The sequence below is a fragment of the Rattus rattus genome, chromosome 3 (assembly GCF_011064425.1).
Source record: "Rattus rattus isolate New Zealand chromosome 3, Rrattus_CSIRO_v1, whole genome shotgun sequence".
Classification (NCBI taxonomy): domain Eukaryota; kingdom Metazoa; phylum Chordata; class Mammalia; order Rodentia; family Muridae; genus Rattus; species Rattus rattus.
In genome coordinates this window covers 202689995-202713620 of record NC_046156.1, presented here as the reverse complement: position 1 = coordinate 202713620, position 23626 = coordinate 202689995, and the positions used below count along the sequence as shown (strand labels likewise).

The following is a 23626-nucleotide window of genomic DNA, read 5'->3' as shown; positions in this document are numbered from 1 at the left end:
CAGGAGTTGTAATCGTACGTGGAAGACCGGCACAAGATCAATCCAGCCAAAAGTCCCAGTGCGAGCGTGGGAGGGACTCGTGAAGTCCCGCCCCTAGCTCATGAGGTGTTGGCAACGGATGACTTCTGTGGGTGAATCAGTTTTCTTTAGAAGTATGGCTACTCATGCCACGGGAGATGGCCTTACGCCTTACGTTGCTGTAAAATTATATTAAATAAAAGGCTGTCTTTTACCCCCAGTAGGTCGTGCACCTCAGTGCCCCAAGATATCTGGTAGAAAATCTTGCCAGAAACACACATCCCAATTCTGTGGTGGGTTAGTGTCTCCACCCGCTGCACACTCTCTTAAACTTAAATCGCTACATGAAAGAACACACAACACAATAACCTCTGACCCAATTGATAAGATACAATTGCCCACCTAAGCATAAAAGGCCTTGTACACATCCATCCCGTAAGAACATTCATAACAACCTGTAAATGCACAGAGTGGAATCTTAACATCAGCCTCCATGTTCTCTCAGCTGCTTCTCTCCTCGCTGGTCCCAGTCTCCTCCCCCTCTCTTAAACTTTTCTCCCACCCATCCTTCCTTCTCATCCAATGACAGGCCTCGTTCTATCTTGTACCTGCCTTACAATGACAATCCTACAACCTTACACCTGCCCATGTTTAGGTAATGTTGGTCCTCTGGAAGAGAAGTCTGTGCTCTTAACCACCAAGCCATCTCTCCAGCTCTGTCTTTTTTTTAAAAAAAAAAAAAATCATTTACTTATTTTTTTGAGACAGGTTCTCAATATGTAGCCCTAACTGGCTTGGAACTTAACAGGGGGACCAGGCGGGTCTTGAACTCGCAATCTCAGCACCTTCAGTGCTGTGAATAAAAGCATAAACCATGATGGTGACTAATCCTAGCTGTCAACTTTACATCTGGAACCAACTAAAACCCAAGCAGCCGGCCACACCTGTGAAGGACTCTTCCTGATGAGTCTGAAGTAGGAAAACCCATCCTAAATCTGGATCATTTGAGGCTGGGAGGCGCACCCTAAATATGGATGGCACATTCCTGTAGAAGTCTATGAAAGGGCATAGGAGAAGGGAGGTTTTGCTTTTGGCCTGCTTGTCCTCACTCCTGTTGTCAGGTTCATCAGAGTCATTCCCTCAAGGGTAGAACCTACTGCTTTAGGATTTTAATGTGTACTGAAGACCGGGTGAGATAGCCAGCCCTGTGGATTAGCCAGACCACAGCCTGTAAATCACTGTAATAGATCATAGACCACTTCCATAAAGCCCCTCTTGATAACACATTCATTCTGTTCTGTTCCTCTAGCACAGAGGTTCCCAACCTTCCTAATGCTGCGACCCTCTAATAGAGGTCCTCATGTTTGGTGACCCCTAACTATAAAATTAATTAGCTGCTACCTCATAACTGTGATTTTTTTTGGTAGTTATGAATTGTAATTTAAATATCTGATACCTGGGGTATCTGATATGCAACCCCAGTGAAAGGGTCATTCGATCTCCAAAAGGGTCATGACAGGTTGAGAACCGCTGCTCTAGAAACTCCTGTCAAATACAGCTGCCACCCTTAGCTATGTATTCTTTTATTTATAATTTTTTTTAAGCTACCAAAGGAATAAACCCACTGCTTCACCGCGAGTTGGTTCACCAAAGCACTTCAGCAGGTCCAGTTCTGAGCAGCGCAAAGAGAGTAACCTTCTACTCTTGTCAATCCCCCTGCCCCAGCATGCCTGTGTTTCTTAGTGTCAAAGTGAGTCTGGAATGCAGAGAACAGGACTCTGTGGTCTGGATGTTTAACGACTAGTTGCATATGACCGGTTTTCTATAAGAATACACAGCAATAATCAAGACCACTAACTGGCCACAAAAAAAAAAAAAAAAATCCTCTTGAAGGTTTTCAACCGGCATGTTTTTATTAATGAAATGGAATGGAAGCAGTCAGAACAGAGATTACAGAATTACAGAATGGATCAGTTGTTTCTTTACTGTGGTTATCTGTTAAGTTTTACAGGGCTGGTGTGTGTTGTTTCTGCCTAAGGGTCCTGCTCAAAAGATCTTGGAATCCACTTGGGAAGCATCTTAGATAAAGGTGGTTGCTGTGTCACTTATGATACGGTCCCTGAGTGGTTCTATGTCACTCGTGGAGGTGGTGTCCTATCCCCCTATCTGAAATGAGATTGACATCGGGTGACTTTCTCTGTGCTGCAGTGACCCCTGTGCGCCTGTAATGCCACAGGCACGTAGGAAATGTGCTCAGGATTTACTGTGGACTTCTCCTTTCTTCCTTCTAGGTAAAATTCTAAAGCGTAGTTTTGTAACTGTGAAATGCTATCTGTGATTCCATTTTGTCTAACTAGCACCAATCATAGGTGTAAGCCGGCATCCACACAAACGCTGGTTTAGAGACGCCTTCTCCTTCCGGGTGCACACTGTGGCCCGGACCTGGAGGAATTCGCCCCGAACCGCTGGCCTGTGGCTACTGTGCGGATTTGAACTTTTGTTTTTCGAAGAGCGCTCTCAGCTGCTGCTCAGTGGTGGCTTCCTTCTGCTGCATCAGCTCTGCTGCCCCTTTCGTCACTCCCCAAGCATCCGGCTTGGACATCGAAGGGTTGTACGGCCTGCCCGAAGCTATTCGAAGATTCTGCCAGTATTCTTTCCTGGCCCTGCGGAAACAAAGCACGCTTGAGGATCCACAGTACCCCCACAGTGCACACACTGAGGTCCCCAGAGACACCCTCAGAGTCTGACTATGAGTGTGTACTTATTAATCCAGACTGAGGCGTTTCTCCCCTTAAACCTTTAGGTCTTTTTTTTTTGAAGCATAGAGATTAAAAGCCTAACATTTAGAATCAGGATATTTTTATTTAGCATATACAACCTTTCTGTCCTGGTCACATTTTTAAATCTTGTATTAGCTGGATGGTCATGGTGTACATTTTTAATCCCAGCACTTGGGAGGCAGAAGCAGGCAGAGATCTGTGAGTTTGAGGCCAGCCTGGGCTATAGAGCAAGTTCCAGTACAGCCAGGGCTACACAGAGAACTTTTATTAGAATGGATTAGTTGTGTAAATCATGTGCTTTGCTATGACACTCTCATGCATGTGTGTGTGTGTGTGTGTGTGTGTGTGTGTGTGTTCGCCATGGTACTCTCACATGTGTGTGAAATACATTGATCACAGCCACCCCTTATGTTCATCTGTCGCTCTCTTCCTGGACCCACATCTGAGCTTGTCTGAAGACAAGTTGGCCCCCATGGCGGGCCCCTGCCTCCATCCTCCTTGGTCATTGTTCCCTCCTGCTTCAGGCCTCATCAAGTCTGGTAGCCCGTCTAAAAAGCATCGACAGTGGCTGTTACATTTACTATAAACTCTTGAAAAATCCCACCTTGCCATTGGTTCCACATCGCCTTGGGAATGAGGTCGCACACCAGCGAGCACACTAATGATAGTGGACCTACCCATGCTAGTCCTGGAATCTCCACTCCCAGACTTATACCCCTCCCTCCCTCCCACCTGCCCGCCCGCCCTCCTACGGCCCCGCCCTCCTACGGCCCCGCCCTCCTACGGCCCCGCCCTCCTACGGCACGCACGCACGCACCCTCCCTCCTTGAACCTCTCAGTGCCTCCCATCAGCTGCCCTTTGTCTGGTCATGTAACATCCTTGAGCCTCCAGCTATGGCCGCCGCTTCCGCAGCTTCCGAAAGCATCCTTTATAAGCTCCCGTCTGGCTTTTGCTTCAGTGGACCATTATTCAGAGCCCACACTGCTGCGCATCTCTCTGTACTTGAACTTACTCTGTCATCTGATCGTCCTTGTTTATTTCTCTGTCCTTTAGGTTAACTCTTTGGGGACCAGAGCTCCCATCCTTCTACCTGGTGGGATCCTGTTTAGCCTTCAAAACCCAGCTTTCTAGAGTTCCTTTTCTAAGATGTTGTCCTAGTTGGCAGAGAGTCGTTTCTTCATTTCTCACAAGCTATCACAGCGTAGTATAATGACTTTATTTTCCTCCTGTTGCTTTGCCCTTTTTATTCCAAGTCCCATGTAGATCATGCTGGACTCAGACTCACTATGTAGCCGAGGCTGGCCTTGAACTCAGTCTTCTCCATCCCACTCTACAAGTGTGGAGCATCATATAGCAAACACTGATTTTCTGGGCCATTCCCCCTGTGAGACTCCCGAAGCCAGAAATGAGAGCTCCCTCATTGTTGGTGCCTAGCCCTGCACCAGGCTTATTCTGAGTTTCTCCCCATTGGAACGTGAGCTATGAGGCAAGAGCTTGCCTGTCATATCATGGCCTCATTCCCACCTCTGAAAATTGTGACGCAAAACACTCAGCATTAATATAAATTATTAATAAAAGCTATACTCAATTTTTGATGTTTTAAATGCCCCCGGGAGCTTATTTCTCAAGCTTTGATATATATATATCCTGGAACCCCTCCCAGTGAACTGCCCCAGGCCTAAGTTCTACTCAACTCTTTGTTTGTTTTGCTTTTGAGGCAGGATTGGAACTCTGTAGACCAGGCTGGCCTCAAACTCAGAGATCTGCCTGTCCCCACTTCCCTAGTGTTGGGATTCAAGGCAATGTGTCAACAGTGCCAGCTTCAGTCTTTAAATTCAGCATTAGTGGACACCAGTGGTCTGTGCTTCGCTGGAACAGACCCACATTTGCACGCCATTTAAGTTGCAATCTGTCTTAAGCCTTCTCCATAAGTCACCTGGGAAGATGCTTTATAAGCCGCTCCAGGAGAGGCTGGAGAGGAGGAGCTGGGCCACCCTCCTCACACCGGAAATGGAAAGGGGCCTCTTTAATGGTCTCACTTGAACAATGGGGAAGCAGTGGGAGTGGGGAGGTACTGACCTTGCCCTGATCCAGGGTTTGGTGTGCATGTCCAAACCACTTCCCCAGCTGCCATGTTTTTCTGAAGCTGGTGGCAAAAATCCCCTTTCTGGGGCGAGCTCCTCTGCAATGGCTCTGATGTGGTAGGGCTCAAATCCGCAGCAGCCGCCAATGTACCTGACCCCCAGGTTGTAGGCCTCTCTGGCGTATTTTTGAATATCCCATCTGGTGGCAACTCTGGGTTCCAATCCTAGAATGAATAATATTTTGTCTGAGTTCTTCTTATGTAAACATATTAATAAGACAAAAGGCTGGAGAGAGAGCTAAGTGAGTAAGGCCACTTGCTGCTCGGGCAGGAGGACCAGGGTTGGGACGATGTTGGGCAACTCAAAAGTAACAGTCTATGCTTCAGCTCCAGAATGGACTCTGCTGGCATCTGTACTCACCTGTGTGCGTGTGTGTGTGTGTGTGTGTGTGTGCGTGTGTGTGTGCCTGTGTGTGTGTGGTGTGCATGTGTGTGTGTATGCGTGTGTGTGTGTGTGTGGTGTGCATGTGTGTGTGGTGTGTGCATGTGTATGTGGTGTGTGCATGTGTGTGTGGTGTGTATGTGCCTGTGTGTGTGTGTGAGTGTGGTGTGTGTGTATGTGTGTGTGTATGTGTGGTGTGTGTGTGTGTGTGTGTGAGTGTGTGTGTGTGTGGGTGTGTGAGGTACGTAGTGTGTGTGGTGTGTGCATGTGTGTGTGGTGTGTGCATGTGTGTGTATGTGTGTGCATGTGTGTGTGGTGTGCATGTGCCTCTGTGTGTGTGTGTGGTGTGTACATGTGTGTGTGTGTGTGTGTGTGTGTGTGTGTGTGTGTGTGTGTGCATGTGCCTGTGTGTGTGCGGTGTGCATGTGTGTGTGCATGTGTGTGTGTGTGCATGTGTGTGTGTGTGCATGTGCCTGTGGGTGTGTGGTGTGTACATGTGTGTGTGTGTGTATGTGTGTGTGTGGTGTGTGCGTGTGTGTGTGTGTGTGGTGTGTACATGTGTGTGTATGTGTGTGTGTGTGCTGTGCGTGTGCCTGTGTGTGTGTGTGTGTGGTGTGCATGTGTGTGTGTATGTGTGTGTGTGTATGCATGTGTGTGTGGTGTGCATGTGCCTGTGTAACTGTGTGTGTACATGTGTGTGTGTATGTGTGTATGTGTGTGTGTGCAAGTGTGTGTGTGTGTGCGGGTGGTATGAGAGTATGGGTATGTGTGTGTGTGTGGTGTGTGTGGTGTGTGTATGCATGTGTGTGTGTGTGTGGTGTGCATGTACCTGTGTGTGGGGGGTGTGCATGTGTGTGTGTGTGGTGTGCACATGCACGTACACATGGACACACACATGCACACACATACAAAATTAAAAATAAATCTTTAAGAAAGGTAGAAAGTGAGAGAGCAGGATATTTGATGCCCTCCTCTGGCCTCCACATGTAAACACATAAATACATGTAAACACACATGTGCACGCACGGACACACACACAAAATTAACATAAAAATTCTTAAGAGGGAGTAGGGCTTTGGAAGTAATTAATTTAATCTTATTTTTAGGATTAAAAAGTAAAAAACAAGGATGAAAGGATTCTTTTCTAAAGTAATGTCAGTAGCAGAGGTAGAACCAGGAAGAGCTCTCTACAGATGCGGGCGCCCCAGAGGACAGCTTTTCATCACCTCTGAGTCACTGGTTGTCCCCACTGTCCACACTTAAATTCATGGTGGTTGTTGTTGTTGTTGTTCCCTCAGTGGTTCTATTTGTCCTCCCACTGCCTGATAAAGGGGGTTTGGGCTGCAGAGACAGAAACTAGGGGGCAAGGATGACATGCACAGTGATTTCTCTCTCAAGACAAGAGCTCTCTGGCTGTAGAAAACTCATTTGAAATTTCTCAAGCAAAGATATTGAGACAATTTATAAAAAGGTCTGTCTTACCAAAGGGGAATTCTGGGAGATCAATAAATCCCTGTTTGCCACAGTCAGGGGTGTGGTAGGCCAGGGGCTGGCTCATCAAGTAAGCCTTCAGCCGAGCTGCTTCCAGACCCTCCTTCATGAGCTTTATTGTCTGCAAGCTGGTGCTGGGGTCGAAGTGGCAGTTCACGCCGACAATGGCGGCACCTGGAAGTGACAGGGATGTGTTAGTGTGAGGGAGACACCAGATTCTGGCAGGTTCCACGGTCCAGTCTCCACTGGACGCTTGTACTCGGTGAGAGCTGGAGGACAGCATCTGGTCTTCGCAGAACCTCTGTCACCTGTGAGGAAGGGCAGCCCAGAGCAGCCCGGAAATGTTTTCTGAGAAAAGTGCTTGGAGGAGTCTGGTATAATTGAAGTGTCTCTCAGGCACATTGGGCTGTCCGTCTTTTTTTTTTTAAATCATTATTAGAGCCTTTTTTTTTTCTCCTTTGAGTTTCGGAAGTCAGTTTTTCATTACGTGACATTATGTGGCAATCACAGTGATTTTTCAGTGCTCCCAGCTGCTGGATTGTACCTGTGTTTAACGTCATGCTGGTCCTCTGAGGCCAGAATAAATGTGCCCTCTCACCAGGCGTGTTCAGTAAGTTCACACAAAGGCTTCTTGGGCACAGCAGCATAAAGTCATTTAGGGAAAGGGTTTTTTGTTTTTTTGTTATCAAAAAAAAAAAATTGTGACTAGGACTAGTGGTTTGAAAAAAAATCTCAAAAATCTTCTTTAACTTGAGGTGACTCAATCTTTTCAACACCTATCAATCATTCGAACAGAAAGCTCATTGGCGTGTCAGCCTACCGGACCAGAAGCAGCACGGAGCTGACACCTTAATGTATTCTGAATCTGTTGTTGCGATGTTTGATTTAATGAGACAAAATATGGTTTAGATGTCTCATTTTAAAGAAGATGTTTATAGTCATTATGTCCTTAACTCTGTCTGGAAACAAGATAACCAGTTGTGACAATTGTTAGGTATGGTTTTAGAAATTTTGCCGTCTAATAGATTTGAAGAGACAGGATGCTGCTAACAGTTCCACCACCTCAAAAAGAGAAGGATTCCCAAAAGGCTCTTCTCTTTCTTCATTTTGAACTTAAGAACTTTCAGGAAAGAGTTGGGGGAAAGATGGCTTGGTGAGCTGTGAATGCTAGAGATCTGAGTTCAAATCCCCGGTGCCAAACTGCTGGCTTCCCCTAGCCAGCCTGTGAGCACAGCACTGGGTGTCTGTTGGGGTATGATGGAGAGAGGCCAATCCCAGCAGCTTGCTAGCCGTCTTGCCCAACCTATCCGATAGGCTTCAGGTTCTGGGAGAGAGATCCTACCTCTGTTTATCTAACATCTTCACTTGGAGTTTTTGTGGGACTAAGTCTCATTGTGTAAACCAAGCTGGTCTCAAACCGTAATATCCCTGCTTCAGCCTCCCCATTGCTGGCGTTACGGGTGTGGACCACACCCATTCTCATCTGGATCTTGACCTTTTGACTTTGATTTTGAGTGTGGAACACCCATAGCTTCTCTTTCCTTGCTTAATTTTAATTATACTGATTAATCAATTACGTTGGCTATGTCTTAGATACTTTGTAGATGTAAATACGTTTCCTTGTAAGAAGAAACGTAAATAGAATTTGGTCTCTGACATCACAGACTTTCTGTTTTACCGTAGGGCTTCTCAAGGTTTGGCTCATGAACATAAGGTTTTATGATGAATTGTGCTAGGTAGTGGCTATTCCATCACATCTCCTTCTTGGATATTAACAAGATTTAAGGACTTTATTGAGTCTACAGTGGAGACCCAGGCACAAGTAAGTTTAGTGTGGTGCCATCTAAATACATCTGACCTATCAACATTCTCCACTGATGGAAAAAGCCAACAGAGTCGTAACTAGTGTTCAGCAGTGTAACTAGAAAGTGATTGTTTGAGGGGCCAGGGATGCTTATGTCAGACACATGGAGGTAGAACTCAGGTTAAGCCTTGGAAGATGGACTGGGGTTATCAGACAGGCGCTGCTAAGGATCTGTGGTGTGCTAGGCACTGGTCTAGCCACAGAACGCTTGGGGCTGAGCCCAGGAAACCTAGTCTTCACCTTCATGGATGTTAATCTAGGGAGGGTGATTTTAAACAGATAAGTGATGTACTCGAGGCTACCTATGAAGGCTACACTTGGAGCACAGATACGAAGGCCAGCAGAGTGGGGAAAGGGATACCTACAGGCCCAGCACACCCGCCAATTACCACAGCAAACAACGGAGTCCCCACTGATCTTCCTGAAGACAGCGAACTTAGCCCCTCTCATTTTATAGTTCCCATAAAAGTTAAGATTCTGCAATTTTCTTCCTAAATACAAATATTTGTTACTGTTAATGGCAAGTATGAAAAAGATTTTTTTTTAATGGAAAACCAGGAGATGGATACGAACCATAAATTAAACAAATCACCAGCATGTCTCCAGTTCACCGAGTGCGCTCCCTCTTCCCCTGACACTGAGTTATAACTTGGATTTAAAATGCGACAGTTTAGAAAACAGCCTGTGACTTTCCCCTAATTGAAATGAAACCCAATGTTAGGAACCGAAATTGGATAAAAAGATATATTAGGTGGTCAGTATTTCATATCAAAGTTTCTTTTGATTTATTATACCAATTACACGAAGCCAAAGCAAGCTAGCCACCATGAGCAAGGAAAAACTTTGGCAAAGAGACAACTAACTTTGAATGAAGTTATTAATGTTTAAAGAGTCTCGACTTGAGGCATGTTTAAATAAAACACAGTTTCTCCTAACATTTCTGTTGTCTTACCCAAACACCCTTCTTGTTTCTAAGCATTAAACCTCCAACATGTGTCTAGCTACCCTTCTCAAAGAGCTGCCATGCATTAGTGACTTGGGGATTCAAGAATGATATTTTACCGTCCCTTAAAAACATATATTTATGGAGAAATAGCTAAGCGGGTCCTAAGTTCAGATCCCCAACAGCCACACAAAAAGCTGGGAATGGCAGCACACGCATCTAGCCCTAGGGCTGTGTGGTCAAGACAGACCAGTGGATTCCAGGAGCTCAGGGGGCAAGCCAGCCCAGCTAATCAGCGAGTTCTAGGTCCAGTGAGTGACCCTGTCCTAAGAAGTGAGGTGAAGAGCTAGAGGGAGACACCAGACCTCAGACCTCCACGTGTGCACACCAATGCCACACACACCCTTCCCATTCACACACACGAACAAGTTTCACCAGTGGCAAACAGATGGAAATCTCTCGTTACCTGCTTTCACCAAACGCACTGCACACTCTCCAGGAGACACGCCATGTAGATCTCCTTCAGGTCCGATGCACATGGTAGCCGCTATAGGCTTCCCGGATGTTTTTAAGGCCTCGACTGCCCACACGGCTTCTTCAACATGTTCAAAATACTGAAATCGGCCAAGGGCAGAACACTTTAATCACGTCTCCCACAGAACGATAGGAATGCCATTCTATTATTACTGAGGAACTGTCTAGTAATAACTCTGCTTCTAAGCATTTCTTGACCCAGAAAAGAAAGGGTGATGATTTCTCAGTGTGAATAGAAGACAAAAGATTTGGAAACTGCTGTGTCAGATGAACTGAATCAAAGTTTGCAGAAGTCTTAGATGCAAAAAGATCTCAAAAGCTAATTAGATGTTGTTGTTGCCTGTTGAGATTTGATCCGCACCCCACGTTGGCCTCGTGGGAGTAAGGAAGGGTTCTGTCTGAATGGACTCTCCCTGCTCACCTCTGCAATGAGGAAGTCCACATTCTTCTTCATGAAGACCTCAAGTTGTTGGTGAAATATCTTTTTAACTTCCGTCTCACTCTTGCAGCTGAGGTAGGAAGGTGTCTGGCTCACCCCTCCTGCAACCAACGCGTCCCCTTCGTCAGCAACTTGCCGTGCAATGTCACAGGCAGCTTCGTTGACCTTCTGCCCCTAGAGTGGGTAGGGACAGTAAAATATCAATTCTACGCGTGAAATTGGAAAAACAAATTATTAGGTACATGCCTCTCACTTTTATTTCATTTTTTAAAAATCTATTTACTTTGTGTATATAAGCATACTTGTAGCTGTCTTCAGACACACCAGAAGAGGGCATCAGATCTCATTACAGATGGTTGTGAGCCACCATGTGGTTGCTGGGATTTGAACTCAGGACCTTTGGGAGAGCAGTCAGTGCTCTTAACCACTGAGCCATCTCTCCAGCCCCCTCCATTTTATTTTTATCCCAGGAAGCAAGGGTTATGTGGGTCAATGGTTGATCAAGTCTAGCAGTTGCAAAGCCACACTCCGACCGTGAAAACAATGGTTACAGGAGGAATATCTAGGCGTCAGCACATTGTCAAGAATCTGTGAGAAGATAATGGTTTCTACACGAAACAGACTAATCCGGAGTTTTCTAATACCAACCTGCACTTAGATCAGTACTCGGCAAATAATTATGGTGACAAGAGACAATAGCTTTTATGATAATAAGACTAAAATTCAATTAGGATGATTACTGTGCAGTCCTCCCTTGATAAATGCCCGCCTGGTAAGGAACACTCTAATCATTTAGACACTTAAGATTGAGCTGGTTTGGAGGGTGGCGTTTCTGTTTGTGTTTGTTTTGAAATGGAGGCTCATTTAGCCCAGGCTGTACTTGAACTCCCGATTCTCCTGCCTTCATCTCGCAAGTGCTGAGATCACAGCATGTACAACCCAGGTCAGCGTGTCTTTGGCTCAGATAGAGTCTCATTCTGTTGCCTTCAACTCCTGGGCTCAAGGGTCCCCTTACCCCAGTCTCTTGAGTGGCTAGGAGCACACAGGGCCAACAAGCCTGCTTGATCTGGGGTTTAGCTCGTGGAGAGGGCTCTAGCTTAGCATGTGTGAGGTACTGGGTTCTACCCTTCACATTGCAGACAACAACCCCACCCCCCCAAAAAAAACAAAGCAAAACAAACAAAAAACCCAAGAACACCCAGCACCGCCGGTCATTTTAGAACTTTTAGAACTCCCAGTTCATTTTAGATGTGACAGAACCTCCAACTTGATGGGCAAGTGATTTGTCAATGTTAGGAGCGACTGCGGCTGGATTGCTCAGCTTGCTGCCCCTGTACTCTGCACGCATTTGATGCCAGCACTTGGGAGGCAGAGGTAGGCAGAGCGCAGTGAGTTCCAGGTCAGCCAGGCTGCATAAGAGCTTGTCTCAAAACCGGAGGGAGAGGTATGGAAGCGAAACGAGGCCACATTGCTTAGCGATGTGAGCGAGAGCAGACAGGACTCACTGCGCCCATCTTTAATCTGCCTCACCAATGCCTTCCCGGTCATCTTAAGAGTGCGGCTCAAACCCGCTCGAGTCACACGTCTCCGGTTTCCCTCTGGGAACTTGGGTGGTAGAGTGTCTGTGCGTGGTACTCACAGATATCTTCTCTGCCACGTAGTTCCCTCGGTTTTCCAGCTTGTCCTCACTTGCATAGAAAGTGAAGGTCTGCATGACATTCGATCCAGCTCTGAGGAACTCCCGATGAAGCTGCCGAACTGAGAGAGTGCACAAACGAAGCCATGACTTCACTCATCCGAAATACTTTCCAGGGGCTTGTGGGTAAGCAAACATCAAAATGGCAGGTCCAGCTGCTTGTCATTTGCATGTCTGGGCCTAAGGAGGCAGAGATCTGGGTCTCCTGGAACCTCCCTCAAAGCTGTCATGGCTAGATGGCTACGTGGTTAGAGAAGAGAGGGATCACGGTGTTGTATTTGCCCCATGTTTTTGGTTTAGTTTGCTCATCCTGGAAGGCAGTAGCAGGAGGGGGAACTATCTGTTGTCTTGTCCTTGGGAAATCTCATGATCCATCCAAGGATGCCTGACCAGTGAGTGCTGTGTGTATGGGCTCTGCATGAGATGTTCTCTGCCACGGGAAGAGAAGTCATTGGGTTGCAAGTTGAAGAACTCCAGGTTCTCACTGGGTGGAGGTGAGGAAGAGCAGTGGTGAGAACAGCCTTAGCAAACACAAAGTAGCATCAGGTTTGGCATTTGGGGGGAATGACAGGGATCTACATGGGACATTGAAGAGATGTTGGAGGAGTGGCAGTAGATACAGTTAAAAAGGGGGGGGGTTTAGAACAGGGGACAAGTGGCTTCCTGGCCTGGTACCCCACAGATTGTGCTCTGGATCTTAGGTGATACCTGGGACTAACCCAGCGATTTTTTTTCTTTAACTTATTCACTTTACATCCTGCTCACTGTCCCCCTCCCAACCTAGTGTTTTTTGAAAGAGATTTCTATTTACTTGTTTTTTGAGAAACTGTCTTCTGGCAGTCTAACTGAGAATGCCTCCCACAGTCTCATTTCCAGCCGGTGGGACTATTTAGGAAGGATTGAGCAGTGTGGCTTTGTTGGAGGAAGTGTATCACTGGGGGCTGGTTTTGAGATTTAAAAAGACTCTTCCCCCCATTTCACTTGGCCTCCTCCTTAAGACACGTGAGGCCCCAGCTGCTGTTCCGGCTTACCTGCCGCCATGCCTTCGCTCCGCCTTCTTGGACTCTAACCCTCTGAAGTCATAAGCCTAATTAAACACTTTCTTTTGTAAGGTGCCTTGATCACGGTGTTTTGACACAGTAATAGAAAAGTAACTAAGACAGGTTGCCTGTAGCCGAAGCTAGCCCCAAACCTGCCACATAGCCAAGGATGTTCTCAAATGGATCCTCTTGCCTCTACTTCTCAAGTGCTGGGATTACGGTGGTAAATGAGTACACCCCAGCATTAAAAGATAACTCTGGGTGTTGGACAGAAAGGTCAGCGGTTAAGAGCGCTCGCTGACTTTACAAAGGACCTAGCAACCATGCTAGGAAGCTTTCAACCCCTGCACTCTCTTCCAGGGATTCTGATGACTTTTCCTGGCCTCCCAAGGCCCCTCTTCACTTCACATATACAATTAATAAACCATAGAGAATGTGAGAGAGAGAGAGAGAGAGAGAGAGAGAGAGAGAGAGAGAGAGAGGATGTGTTCAATAAAATAAGAATTGGGACACTGTTCATAACGATAAGCCCTTGGATGAATATCAAGTGGAAACACGTTCATGACTGAAAAAGAAGCATGTGTTTCCCATATAGTTATCGATACTCAATTTAAAGAGCAACACTCGGCCTCTAACCCTGTGGTGCTCAAGTCCCCTGCATGCTTTTTTAAAGATGATGGATTTGAAGGAGAGTCAAGGCCACAGACTTTCTAGCTGGGTTGGGGTGGGATTCAGCTTTTGTCCTTTTGAAGGTTCCCTGGTTGGTTCCTGTTTTCAGCCTCGCTGAGAACTGTCATGCCAAGACAGATGGGAAACACTCACCTTATAAAATGAGAAACTTGGTGTTTGTTTTGTCAGGGGAGTTAACCAGGCAGAGGAAGGAACCAGCAACCCTGCTGAGCTCTGCAGTGTGATCTGAAATGTCAGAGGCCTCTATAAAACCCAGCTATGTCAGAGACCCAAAACAGCTGGGGCTCTGGAGAAAAAGCCTAAGGTAAAGCATAAGTGCTCTCTAAGGCTGGAGCTGTACCTGTGCAGACAGAAACCTGGGTGCTTGTTTTTAAATGTTTGGACAAGCAAGGAAGAAAAAAAGCGGCCGTGTTTTAGAAAACAGCTTCCCAAGCGTCAAGCCAGCCCTTTCGTGATTTTCTCTCTTTCAGTTGTGGAAACTTTAGCTCTCAGTGGGAAAGGAGCTTAAAACACACACCTAATCTTTAAAGCTCATTTTAATTAGCCCAGGAATCAAATAAAAACAACTCAAGGGGAGTTCCTGTCTATCAAGCAAGCACAGAGCTGTGGGGGGTGGGGAGGAATCTCAGAGTGGCCTTGGGAGTGCAGACTGGGATCTCAGCCTAGGAGGGGATGGTTTATAATCAGAAAGTTCACCAAGGTTGTCTGTGGGTGGATTTCCAGAAGGCCCATGAATGCATAGATTTTCCTGGGGGGTGGGGGGCAGTGAGCCAAAATAACTGATATCTCTTTACTTTTATCTTGACTAAATTGCTTTTTCATTCGTTCTCTCCCTTCCCATCCCCATCTTATTATGCAGTCCTAGAATTTACTATGCTGGCCTAGAACTCACGGAAATCCACCTGCCTCTGCCTCTTAAGCGCTGGGATTAAAGGCGTGCACCACCATGCCCAGCTGAGAAATGCAAGTTATTGAAATTCCAAAGCTCATTCTACAACAGCGGTTCTCAACCTTTCTTTTGCTGCGACCCTTTAATATAGTTCCTTCATGACCTGGTACCTCTCCACTCATAAAAGTATTTTTGTTGCTACGTTTATGAATCATAATATAAATATCTGTGTCAGGCAACCCTTCTGAAAGGGTCATTTGACCTCCCAAAGGGTCAAGACCCATAGGTTGAAAACTACTGTTCTACAAATTCAAAGCCAGTTCTCCAGTGGAATGTACGTTGGCAGAAATATCACTTGGGAGCCAAATGTGACCCAAACTAACACCAAAATATTAGTGTCAGTAGTCATATATATTAATGTTAAAAGGGGTTGGGGGTGGTAAGGCTGGAGAGAGGGTTCAGCGGTTAAGAGCACTGACTGCTCTTCCAGAGGTCCTGAATTTAATTCCCAGCAACCACATGGTGGCTCACAACCATCTGTAATGAGATCTGACGCCCTCTTCTGGTGTGTCTGAAGACAGCTACAGTGTACTCATGTATATAAAACAAACAAATAAATAATTCTTTTTAAAAAAGGTAAAATGAGGTTTGGATGTTGTAGGTTCTGTAATCCCAGCAGGAGGCTCAGCAGAAAGATCCTGAATTTCAGGCCAGCCTAAAAATCTTGGGCTGAAGAAGTAATTTAGTGCTACAGCGAAGCCAAGCATGTGTGAGGCCCTGAGTTCAAGCCCCAGTATAGGGGCTGGGGTGGAGTATTTGATTACGGGGCTTTAGGGACCAACAGGAGTATTGTGTAACACACGGCACTATAGAAGCAACCTTCTGTAGGCCTCAGGGTTCTAGAAGCCACGTCCACATTCGATCCCCACCTGGTTTGCATGGGATCATGGGCCCTAGCAACATCCATTCCTTTCTCAGTCTGTCTCCAGCACTGAAAACTCGGGTCTTGCTCTGCTCACAAGGAATGTTTCAGATCAAGTTCAGCGTGCAGGAAAGCTCCTCAGGGCCTCTGTCAATTCTAGCTTCCTTTCAGTCAAACTTAAAAACAAATCACCTTGTAGACCTTTATGTGCATAAAATATGCACACAACCAATCACCCCTCCATTCAGATCATGAGTATTTTGTTCTTTTCCTTTTGCACAGTGGGAAGGATTGAACCCAGGCCCTTGGGTATGTGAGATAAGCATTCTAATACTCAGCTACAGCCCCAGCCCTTAGCATCAATGTTTTAAATATTTTTTTATTTTTTTTACCTTCCCCCAAAAGGCAAACACAGCCAGCATCCTGTAAGAATGGTCCAGGAAAGATGTGTTACAAATCTGTCTTTTCTGATTCACACTGAGCCTGATAGAGGGGTGCTGGCAGAGTCAGATACCATATGGGATTTCAGTCTGTGGCAGGAAAGAGTAGACCAAACGATTCAGTGTCATGGAGTTTCCATTAATTCTTGAAAAGCGTGCACCTCTCAGAAAAGTAAGCCAGAGTACATGCCTGATGCACCAAAACCAGCTCAATGCAAAAGAATTAATAATAATGATAATGATAATGATAATGATAATAATAATAATACTGAGTGTTCCCACGCTAGGAATGAGTGTTCCACCCTCCTCCACTGATAGCTCCTGACAGGCTCTCAAGGTGACACAGTTAAAATGTTCAGCTGTGGTGAACTGTGGTGGCTGCCTCTGAGAGGGAGAGCATTAATAGGGACAGTTTCTCAGATGATTGCGTGTGGTTTGGGGCCATGTTTTATCTACTGCTGGGTGCCATCTACAAACTGGAGGAAGATAATGAAAGACTACGGGCAAATCATCCCCATTTAAGGCAGAGAGTGTGGAAGCCAGGACCTCTAGGCTAGCGGAGAAGCAGGCGCATCTCCTGCATCTAGAGAGCAGAACGAGCTGAGTATCTGGCCCTGGACAGAAGCCAAGCTCCCAAGGGCCCGGTTACCCACCAGACAGACCTGCTATGCTGAAGTCGGGGCATTGATTAGAAAAAAATGGGACCTCAAGACGGGTGAAACATATGAGTAGATTGACCCAAGAACTCTGAGAGCCCAGATCCCTCCCAGAATGCTCTAGGCCAAAGAAATCGTCTTTTCCTCTGCTATATGCGTGCGTGCGTGCGTGCGCATGCGTGAGTACGTGTCTGCGTGTGGGCGTACGTACGAGTGTGCGCGTGCTCCAGAGATTGATACTGAGTGTATTTCTCCTTTGTCTTCTACCTTGTTTTTTTGTTTGTTTGTTTTGTTTTGTTTTGTTTTGTTTTGAGACTGGGTCTCTCATTGAACCTGAAGCTCACTGATTAGCTAGACAGGTTACACAGCAAGCCCCAAGGATCCTCCCACCTCTGCCTCTCCAGCATTGGAATTACAGGCTTCCAGCTTTTGTATGTGGGCTGTGGGGGTGGAATTCAGCGCCTCCTGCTAGAGCAAGCACTTTGCCCACAGAAACATTTCCCCAGTCCCAAACCCTCCCTTTTAAAGAGAAATGCTTCCCTCTTGCTTGAGAATCTGCAAGACCTCTGCCATGGACGCTGGTGCTTATTTCTTCCTGGTCACCATTGTGTGGTGTTTGTGGGACTAAGACTCATGGGATATGTATAGAGCTGGAAGATTCCTGACTGCAAATAGGCCTGGGCTACAGTAGGGTGAACCGGACTAGTTGTCAGATATACAATGGAGGGATGGATTGTGGTGCCGAAGATCCTAACGGGTATGAGAAGGACAGACTGGAGGAGGAAACGGATAGGAGACTAAGCTGGTTAGAACAAAGGATGGAGAGTCTGAATAAGCTAGTGGAGTGGGAGAATTACATAGAAGGCGCAGAAGGACAGGAGGAGAGCGTCTGCACACCAATGGGGGACATCTCTTAGTAAGGGCAAATCCTAGGGCGGGTGGCAAAGGGAAACACACCCCCCCCCCGGGGAGATTTAGGCAAACTGCTTGCTGAGCGGATTGTCTGAACACCGAAGACGCGTAGATTGGTGAGAGGGAGAAAGGCAGACTCATCCAAAGTGAAGGACAGAGGCCAGGTGGTGGGTCACGGAGAGAAGCAGAGAGAACTATTGTGATTCAAAGCGTGCAAGTCCGTACTGACGGTTGGCAGTGCCCAGGGTCAACACCAGGGATAGAAAACCTGACACGCATGCACCTGCCTCGTGGTTTGCTCTCACAGTTCCTTCCACACAGCACACACGATCACAGTTTAGGATGGAGTGCCCACCAACCTGCCTCGGGGTGCTCCACCGCAGCCTCTGGGGTCCAGGGTCCAGCCTTGACGTAGCCCCTCTTTTCCAGTGCAAAGACAAATCCCCCATCTCCGATCACGACCTCGCCAGCATTTAAGCGTTCTAAGATTCCCTGAATTTACAGACGAGGGAGAGAGAGGAGTTGAGTTTCAGAGCCGAGTTCTGTTTTTAGTAATTTTTTGCAAGCACATTCTTGAGAAGTGTGATTTCTGTAGCACTCTTGGTGTGAGTGAAAGTTTCCAACCTTCTGTGAGGCCAATCGGCTGATCAGAGCTTTGGTGATGTGGAGAGGTTGAAATGTTGCAAATCCAGAACCGAATTATCTTGGGGTGTGTTTGAACTCTGATGGCACATAGCTTTCCTCTGTACATCTTTGTGACCATTAGGTTAAACCTTCTGGAATATTCCAACAGACCTCTAGTTTCCAACCAAAAAAAGTGCTATGAATGCTGCCTGATGGTATCATCAAACCGCTATGACATAGGAACATGGAATTCAGAGTGACCTGAATTCGGTTCCTGAGCCTTAATCACTCAGAGTGACCCCAGAATAAGCTGCCTCGTCCCTTTGAAGTGATGTGTTTTTGCATCAACATCGGAAGCGTATTTTAGACATTAATTTATGGTAGGATGCTCAGCTACTAGAAATTGGTACATTGACGCGCATGTGCTGGGTTTGTGGGTCCTGCAGAGCCTGGATGTCTTTCCGTACAGAGTAAAGCATTGTCTGGTAGAGCCCAGTGGTAGAGCCTAGCATGCTTAAGGCTCTGGGTTATAACCCAAGCAGAATAAAAAACAGAGCACACATTTCCCATTTGCATAATGTAGTAACTCAGCTCACAAAGACGGTGAATAATGAGCAAATCAAGACAATCAGGATCTCGAATTCCTTAATTGTTTATCATCTGGGGAGGGTGGGACCATTAGATTCTTTTCCTCTGGTTCTTTATAAAGTGCCCGCTAAATTGTCACTAAATTCGGCCACCCTGCCGAAGCCCATCCTTTTCCTCCTTTACAAGTGCTGGAAATTTAACCCAGGATCTTTCACACTCTAGGCAAGCTCTCTACCTTTGAGATGCATCATGGGTGGCACACGTTCTTAAAGGGCAACAGCTGGTATTCTTACTCTACCAATAGCCTAGAGAGAGGTTTAATGTTGCCAAAGAGTTAGGAGAGAATGCTGTCCAATATTTTTCAAGACTAAAAAGCCATGAGACACCTGGTACAGAGAGAACAGAGGTGGCCAAATCACTTATGGGCGTCCGTTCTTGGCACTCTCAGCCACAGCAGATCTGTCATGCACCCAGGAGTTTGTAAGAATGTATACCCTGTACCCCATGCCAAGAACAGGGAAGAGACAGGCATAGCATTCACGAGATGATTTCCAGGCCACTCTCCATAGCTACTCCATTTTAGTGCAGTGAAGCAATTGCCACTGTGCTCAGGTGCGAGAGATGAATTTTGAATTGAGAATTGGAGAGGGGTTTTTATAGAATGGAAAGTAATTTACTAGTACAACTGTTTTTGCAGTTTCTAAGAATCATGAACTTTAAATTAAACATACCCGATTTTCAAGTTCTCTCTCTCTCTGACTTTAGAAATGGGAAATTAAAGCCCAGAGTTTCTGCATAATTTATCTCAGGTCCTAATGACTCTCTCACCCTTGAGTGGCTTTTAGATTTGATTTCAAATAGAGGTGGGGGAGGGTGAGACAGCTCTGAGAAAGGAAGTGAATGATTCCGGGATACATTGGAATATGCACACTTGCTACTTCCCATGTGCTAGCCTAGCCAGTGGATCTTTAGAAGTGTGAGGAGAACACAGGCTCATACACAGCATGAAGAACCACAGGCTTTTGCACTAAAATCCCTTTGTATCTCTGTAGAGCCTTCTTCATTTTAACTCTTCTCCTCCACAGCCCCACCCTGCACCGTTTTGACTGCAAGGCCCCAGAGATTGCCCACTGACACTGTGGAACCGGAAATTGCATGGGGCTGTACGCCAAGCCTGGACGTCTGTGAGTTAATAAACAGCTATAAATATACAGGATTGCTCATGTGAATGTTGAAATCCAAATATATATCATGACTACAATGTGTCTAAATACTACATCTTAAATTAAAAGTATATAGATATATATTGACAAACATATCATGTGGTAGTAATATATAGCTATGTATCATACATAACGATATATGTCACACAGACAATGGCCCCATAAATAGCTATGACTCGCTCCCAGTGGAAATAACTAGCTACATTGTGACTGTTAACCAATCTCATGGGACATGATTTCAAATCTTAGTATACAACATTTTAACACACAGCATAGCCAGGAATCTGATCTTTAAAAATAGGCATGATTTCCTTTTGCCAATCATGTTGTGGAGTGATTATGCCAGCATACTCTAGATTCTACTAGGTTCTAATTCCCTAGACCTCAGAATTTTTGTTGTTGTTTCTAAATTAAACAGCGGGATGTGCTATGAAAAGCTTAGGTTGTGTGTTGTGTGTGTAAATTATTAAAAAATACTTATTCTTTTAATGCGTTTATCTGCCTGGACAACTAGCAGAATGTGTATCAAAATGTTGCAGACTCTATTTTTGGGTTTTATTCAGGTTTCTTTTGTTTTTTTTGCAATGAATAAGTGTTCTCATCATGTCTTTAAAATGCATATTATTGCCCTTGTTTTAACGTCTACACGGAAACAGGGGTATTGGGGAAGTGTCCCTATGTGGCTCAGTTCTTGCCCCCCACCCGCACTGTATTGTGTTTTCAGACACTGTAGCACTGTGTAGTCTAGGCTGACTTTGAACTCCAGTCCTCTTGCCTCTTTCCCAAGTGCTGGGATTTCATCCATGCCCCATAAGACCCTAGTAGAGAGGTGGTGATGTTTGTAAGCTTGAGTTTGGGAAGTAGATTAGAATGCATGGTTTTACAAATGGGACCAAACAGGGGTGTGTGTGTGTGTGTGTGTGTGTGTATGCATAGGACGAGCCATCTTTTCAGTCTGCAAACACATACCCCTTTCACACTGCCCACATGCGGTCTACCTCTGGGGCACAGTGTTTAAATTTTAACAGGATTAGCTTTCTTCCCTTTACAAACTGGGCACATCCGGGTAGTTTCCCAGCTGGGGAGAGCTGAGGGTTACAGTCAGCCTGGCTCCACATGTCTCCCACCACCTCCTGGAGTCTGGTGTGGCTGGGCTTGCTATTAGAGCCAAGCATATTACCTCTTCCCTGTCCATCACTTCATTCCCTAACACAGGAGTCCAGATTTGAACTGAACTCTTGGGTCCAGCAGGCGTTTTTTTTTTTGTTTGTTTGTTGTTTTTTTTTAGAATTCTATGAACAGCCAGCCCTTCCTCGGGGTCTTACAATCATTCTACTTATTCATTTCTGAAACTGTATTTTTGGGGCTCGTGTGAGGCATTTTTCTGTGGCCGTTGGAACTGCAAATGAAACCTACATCACTCTTCCACAGTCGTCCTGGGTGGCAGCTTGCCGAGTGTTGAGCGGAGTGTTGAGCGAGAGGTGGTGCGAGCCAGGAACCCTAAGCCAGGAGGGCTCTGTAGCTGCCAGCCCCTCCTGCACAGACAAACCGCAAGCCACCAGCCAGGGCCACTTCCCCCCTGTGGGAAATTGTACCCCTGGGTCTGTGAGCAACTTTATTTCTATGGTCTTTAGGTCGCTGTACTCCGGAAGGGTTGAATCTGATGGGCTGAACAGGGCGCCCTGACATCCGAAGTGTCTGTGGGCGTACCTTGTGTCCAGAAAGCAATCACCCCACAGATTCAGGGTACGACATAGTCCAACGTGGAGCCAGGAATGCAGGAGGGCCAGAGAACATAGACAATGTACTATGTAGGAGAAGTCCCGGGTCAGACAAAAAGTCCTGGGTGTTCCTTCTGACCTAAGGCTGCCAACTAAGAGGATACTGAGCCACACCCGGGCTCCGAGCACCCCTCTGCGCTTGCTGACATTGGGAGTGCCCAGCTGATGGTGTATTGAGAGCGCCCTCGGGCTCCCTGAATACTCACCCTCTTGGCCTTCTTGCCGGCAATCGGTGCCATCTTTCAGGTGTCCTGAGTGGCGCTGAACGCAGCTGCGGACTGTACCGGAGCTGTCTCCAGCAAAGGCTTGACTGCTGGGCCGCTTCTGGCCTCTTTATATACAGCAGCTAGGATTCCCCAGCCTTGACCAGGTCCAACACATGGCCTCAGGCGGGGAACACGCCCACCAGCCTTTGAAACAGGCCTGGGGCTAGCTGGGAATTTACCTTCAGGAGGAGATGTGGAGATTGGTCTCCTAGATGGGTGGAAACGCGAAGTAAGATAAGAAGAAAAAAAATACCGAGGTCGCTGCTTGCTCGTCTGCACACTGACCTTTGGCCAGTAGCAGGCCTCTGACCTTGACCAGGTACCCATGACCCACTTAAACTGCCAGACCAGGCCCCCAAGAATTCCACTCAGTGCTCAAATATTTGACCAAGGCGAAGATACAAGATCATTGCGCGAGGATACGATGTCGGGCAAGAACTTTGCACAAAGTGTAGATTGCATGACCCGCACCTGGCGTAAGTAACACAAACTTGGCCTTTGCAGAAGCATTCGATGCCAAGCCTCAAGAAGTGGGTCTGTTCTCAGTGACCTTACAGGCAGGCTTTGCAGTTTCTGGTAACCGTGGCTTCTAATAGGAATACTGCACCATCTGACTAGCACAGAGTCTAACAAATGATCGGCAAAATGGAAAAGACTCCGAAGACCTTAAATTTCTACATGAAAAGCAAAACCGAAGCAAACCTGAGAGCAACCGGAAGCAGCCCGGAGTGCAGCATATTGCTGCTGTCTGTTGACGATTTTTAACCTGTGGGTGATTTATGATCGTTCCCTAAATATTAAAAAAAAAAAAACTATAACGTGACTTAAAAACACTAGAAATATCACTTACAAAAACTGTCCAACATACTAGTAAATATTTAAAGACAACAAAAGAGTGGGGGTTCAGAAACTTTTATCTAAATAAGCACAGGAGGATATTCTCCACGTGGAGCATTGGTCTCGATTTCACACACTCAGAAGAGGTTATAGTAGCAGATAACACATTGGTGAACGTTTAAAGGGATGTATGAATGATATACAATGAGAAAGCTTTTTTTTTAGGGATTTATTTATTATATATAAGTATCAGACGCAATGGAAGAGGGCATCAGATCTCATTACAGAGATCATTACATTATGGTGAGCCACCACGTGGTTGCCGGGATTTGAACTCAGGATCTCTGGAAGAACAGTGGTTTTTTGTTTGGTTGGTTTTTTGGTTTTTTTTTTTTTTTTCCGGAGCTGGGGACTGAACCCAGGGCCTTGCACTGGTTAGGCAAGCGCTCTACCATTGAGCTAAATCC

At 46.2% G+C, this 23626-nt stretch overlaps 1 protein-coding gene across 1 annotated transcript; it reads right to left on the bottom strand.

Moving 5' to 3' along the window:
- Window positions 1-1905: 1905 nt before the first annotated feature.
- On the bottom strand, window positions 1906-22295 carry Bhmt (betaine--homocysteine S-methyltransferase). The gene is made up of 8 exons (XM_032897049.1): window positions 22263-22295; window positions 18200-18332; window positions 12235-12353; window positions 10578-10769; window positions 10089-10236; window positions 6807-6989; window positions 4879-5107; window positions 1906-2681 (listed from the first exon to the last, which is right to left on the bottom strand). Exons 1-8 carry the CDS (start codon window positions 22293-22295, stop codon window positions 2495-2497), a joined length of 1224 nt encoding a protein of 407 aa, XP_032752940.1. The 3' UTR covers window positions 1906-2494.
- Window positions 22296-23626: the final 1331 nt, after the last annotated feature.

Excerpts from the sequence above, each read along its gene's own strand:
- Bhmt (XM_032897049.1), bottom strand. The coding sequence starts at position 22,295 with ATGGCACCGATTGCCGGCAAGAAGGCCAAGAGG. Across the intron at positions 18,333-22,262 it reads CCGGCAAGAAGGCCAAGAGG|GGAATCTTAGAACGCTTAAA; the intron begins GTGAGTATTCAG and ends CTGTAAATTCAG. Across the intron at positions 2,682-4,878 it reads AAACCCTGGATCAGGGCAAG|GGCCAGGAAAGAATACTGGC; the intron begins GTCAGTACCTCC and ends TTGTTTCCGCAG.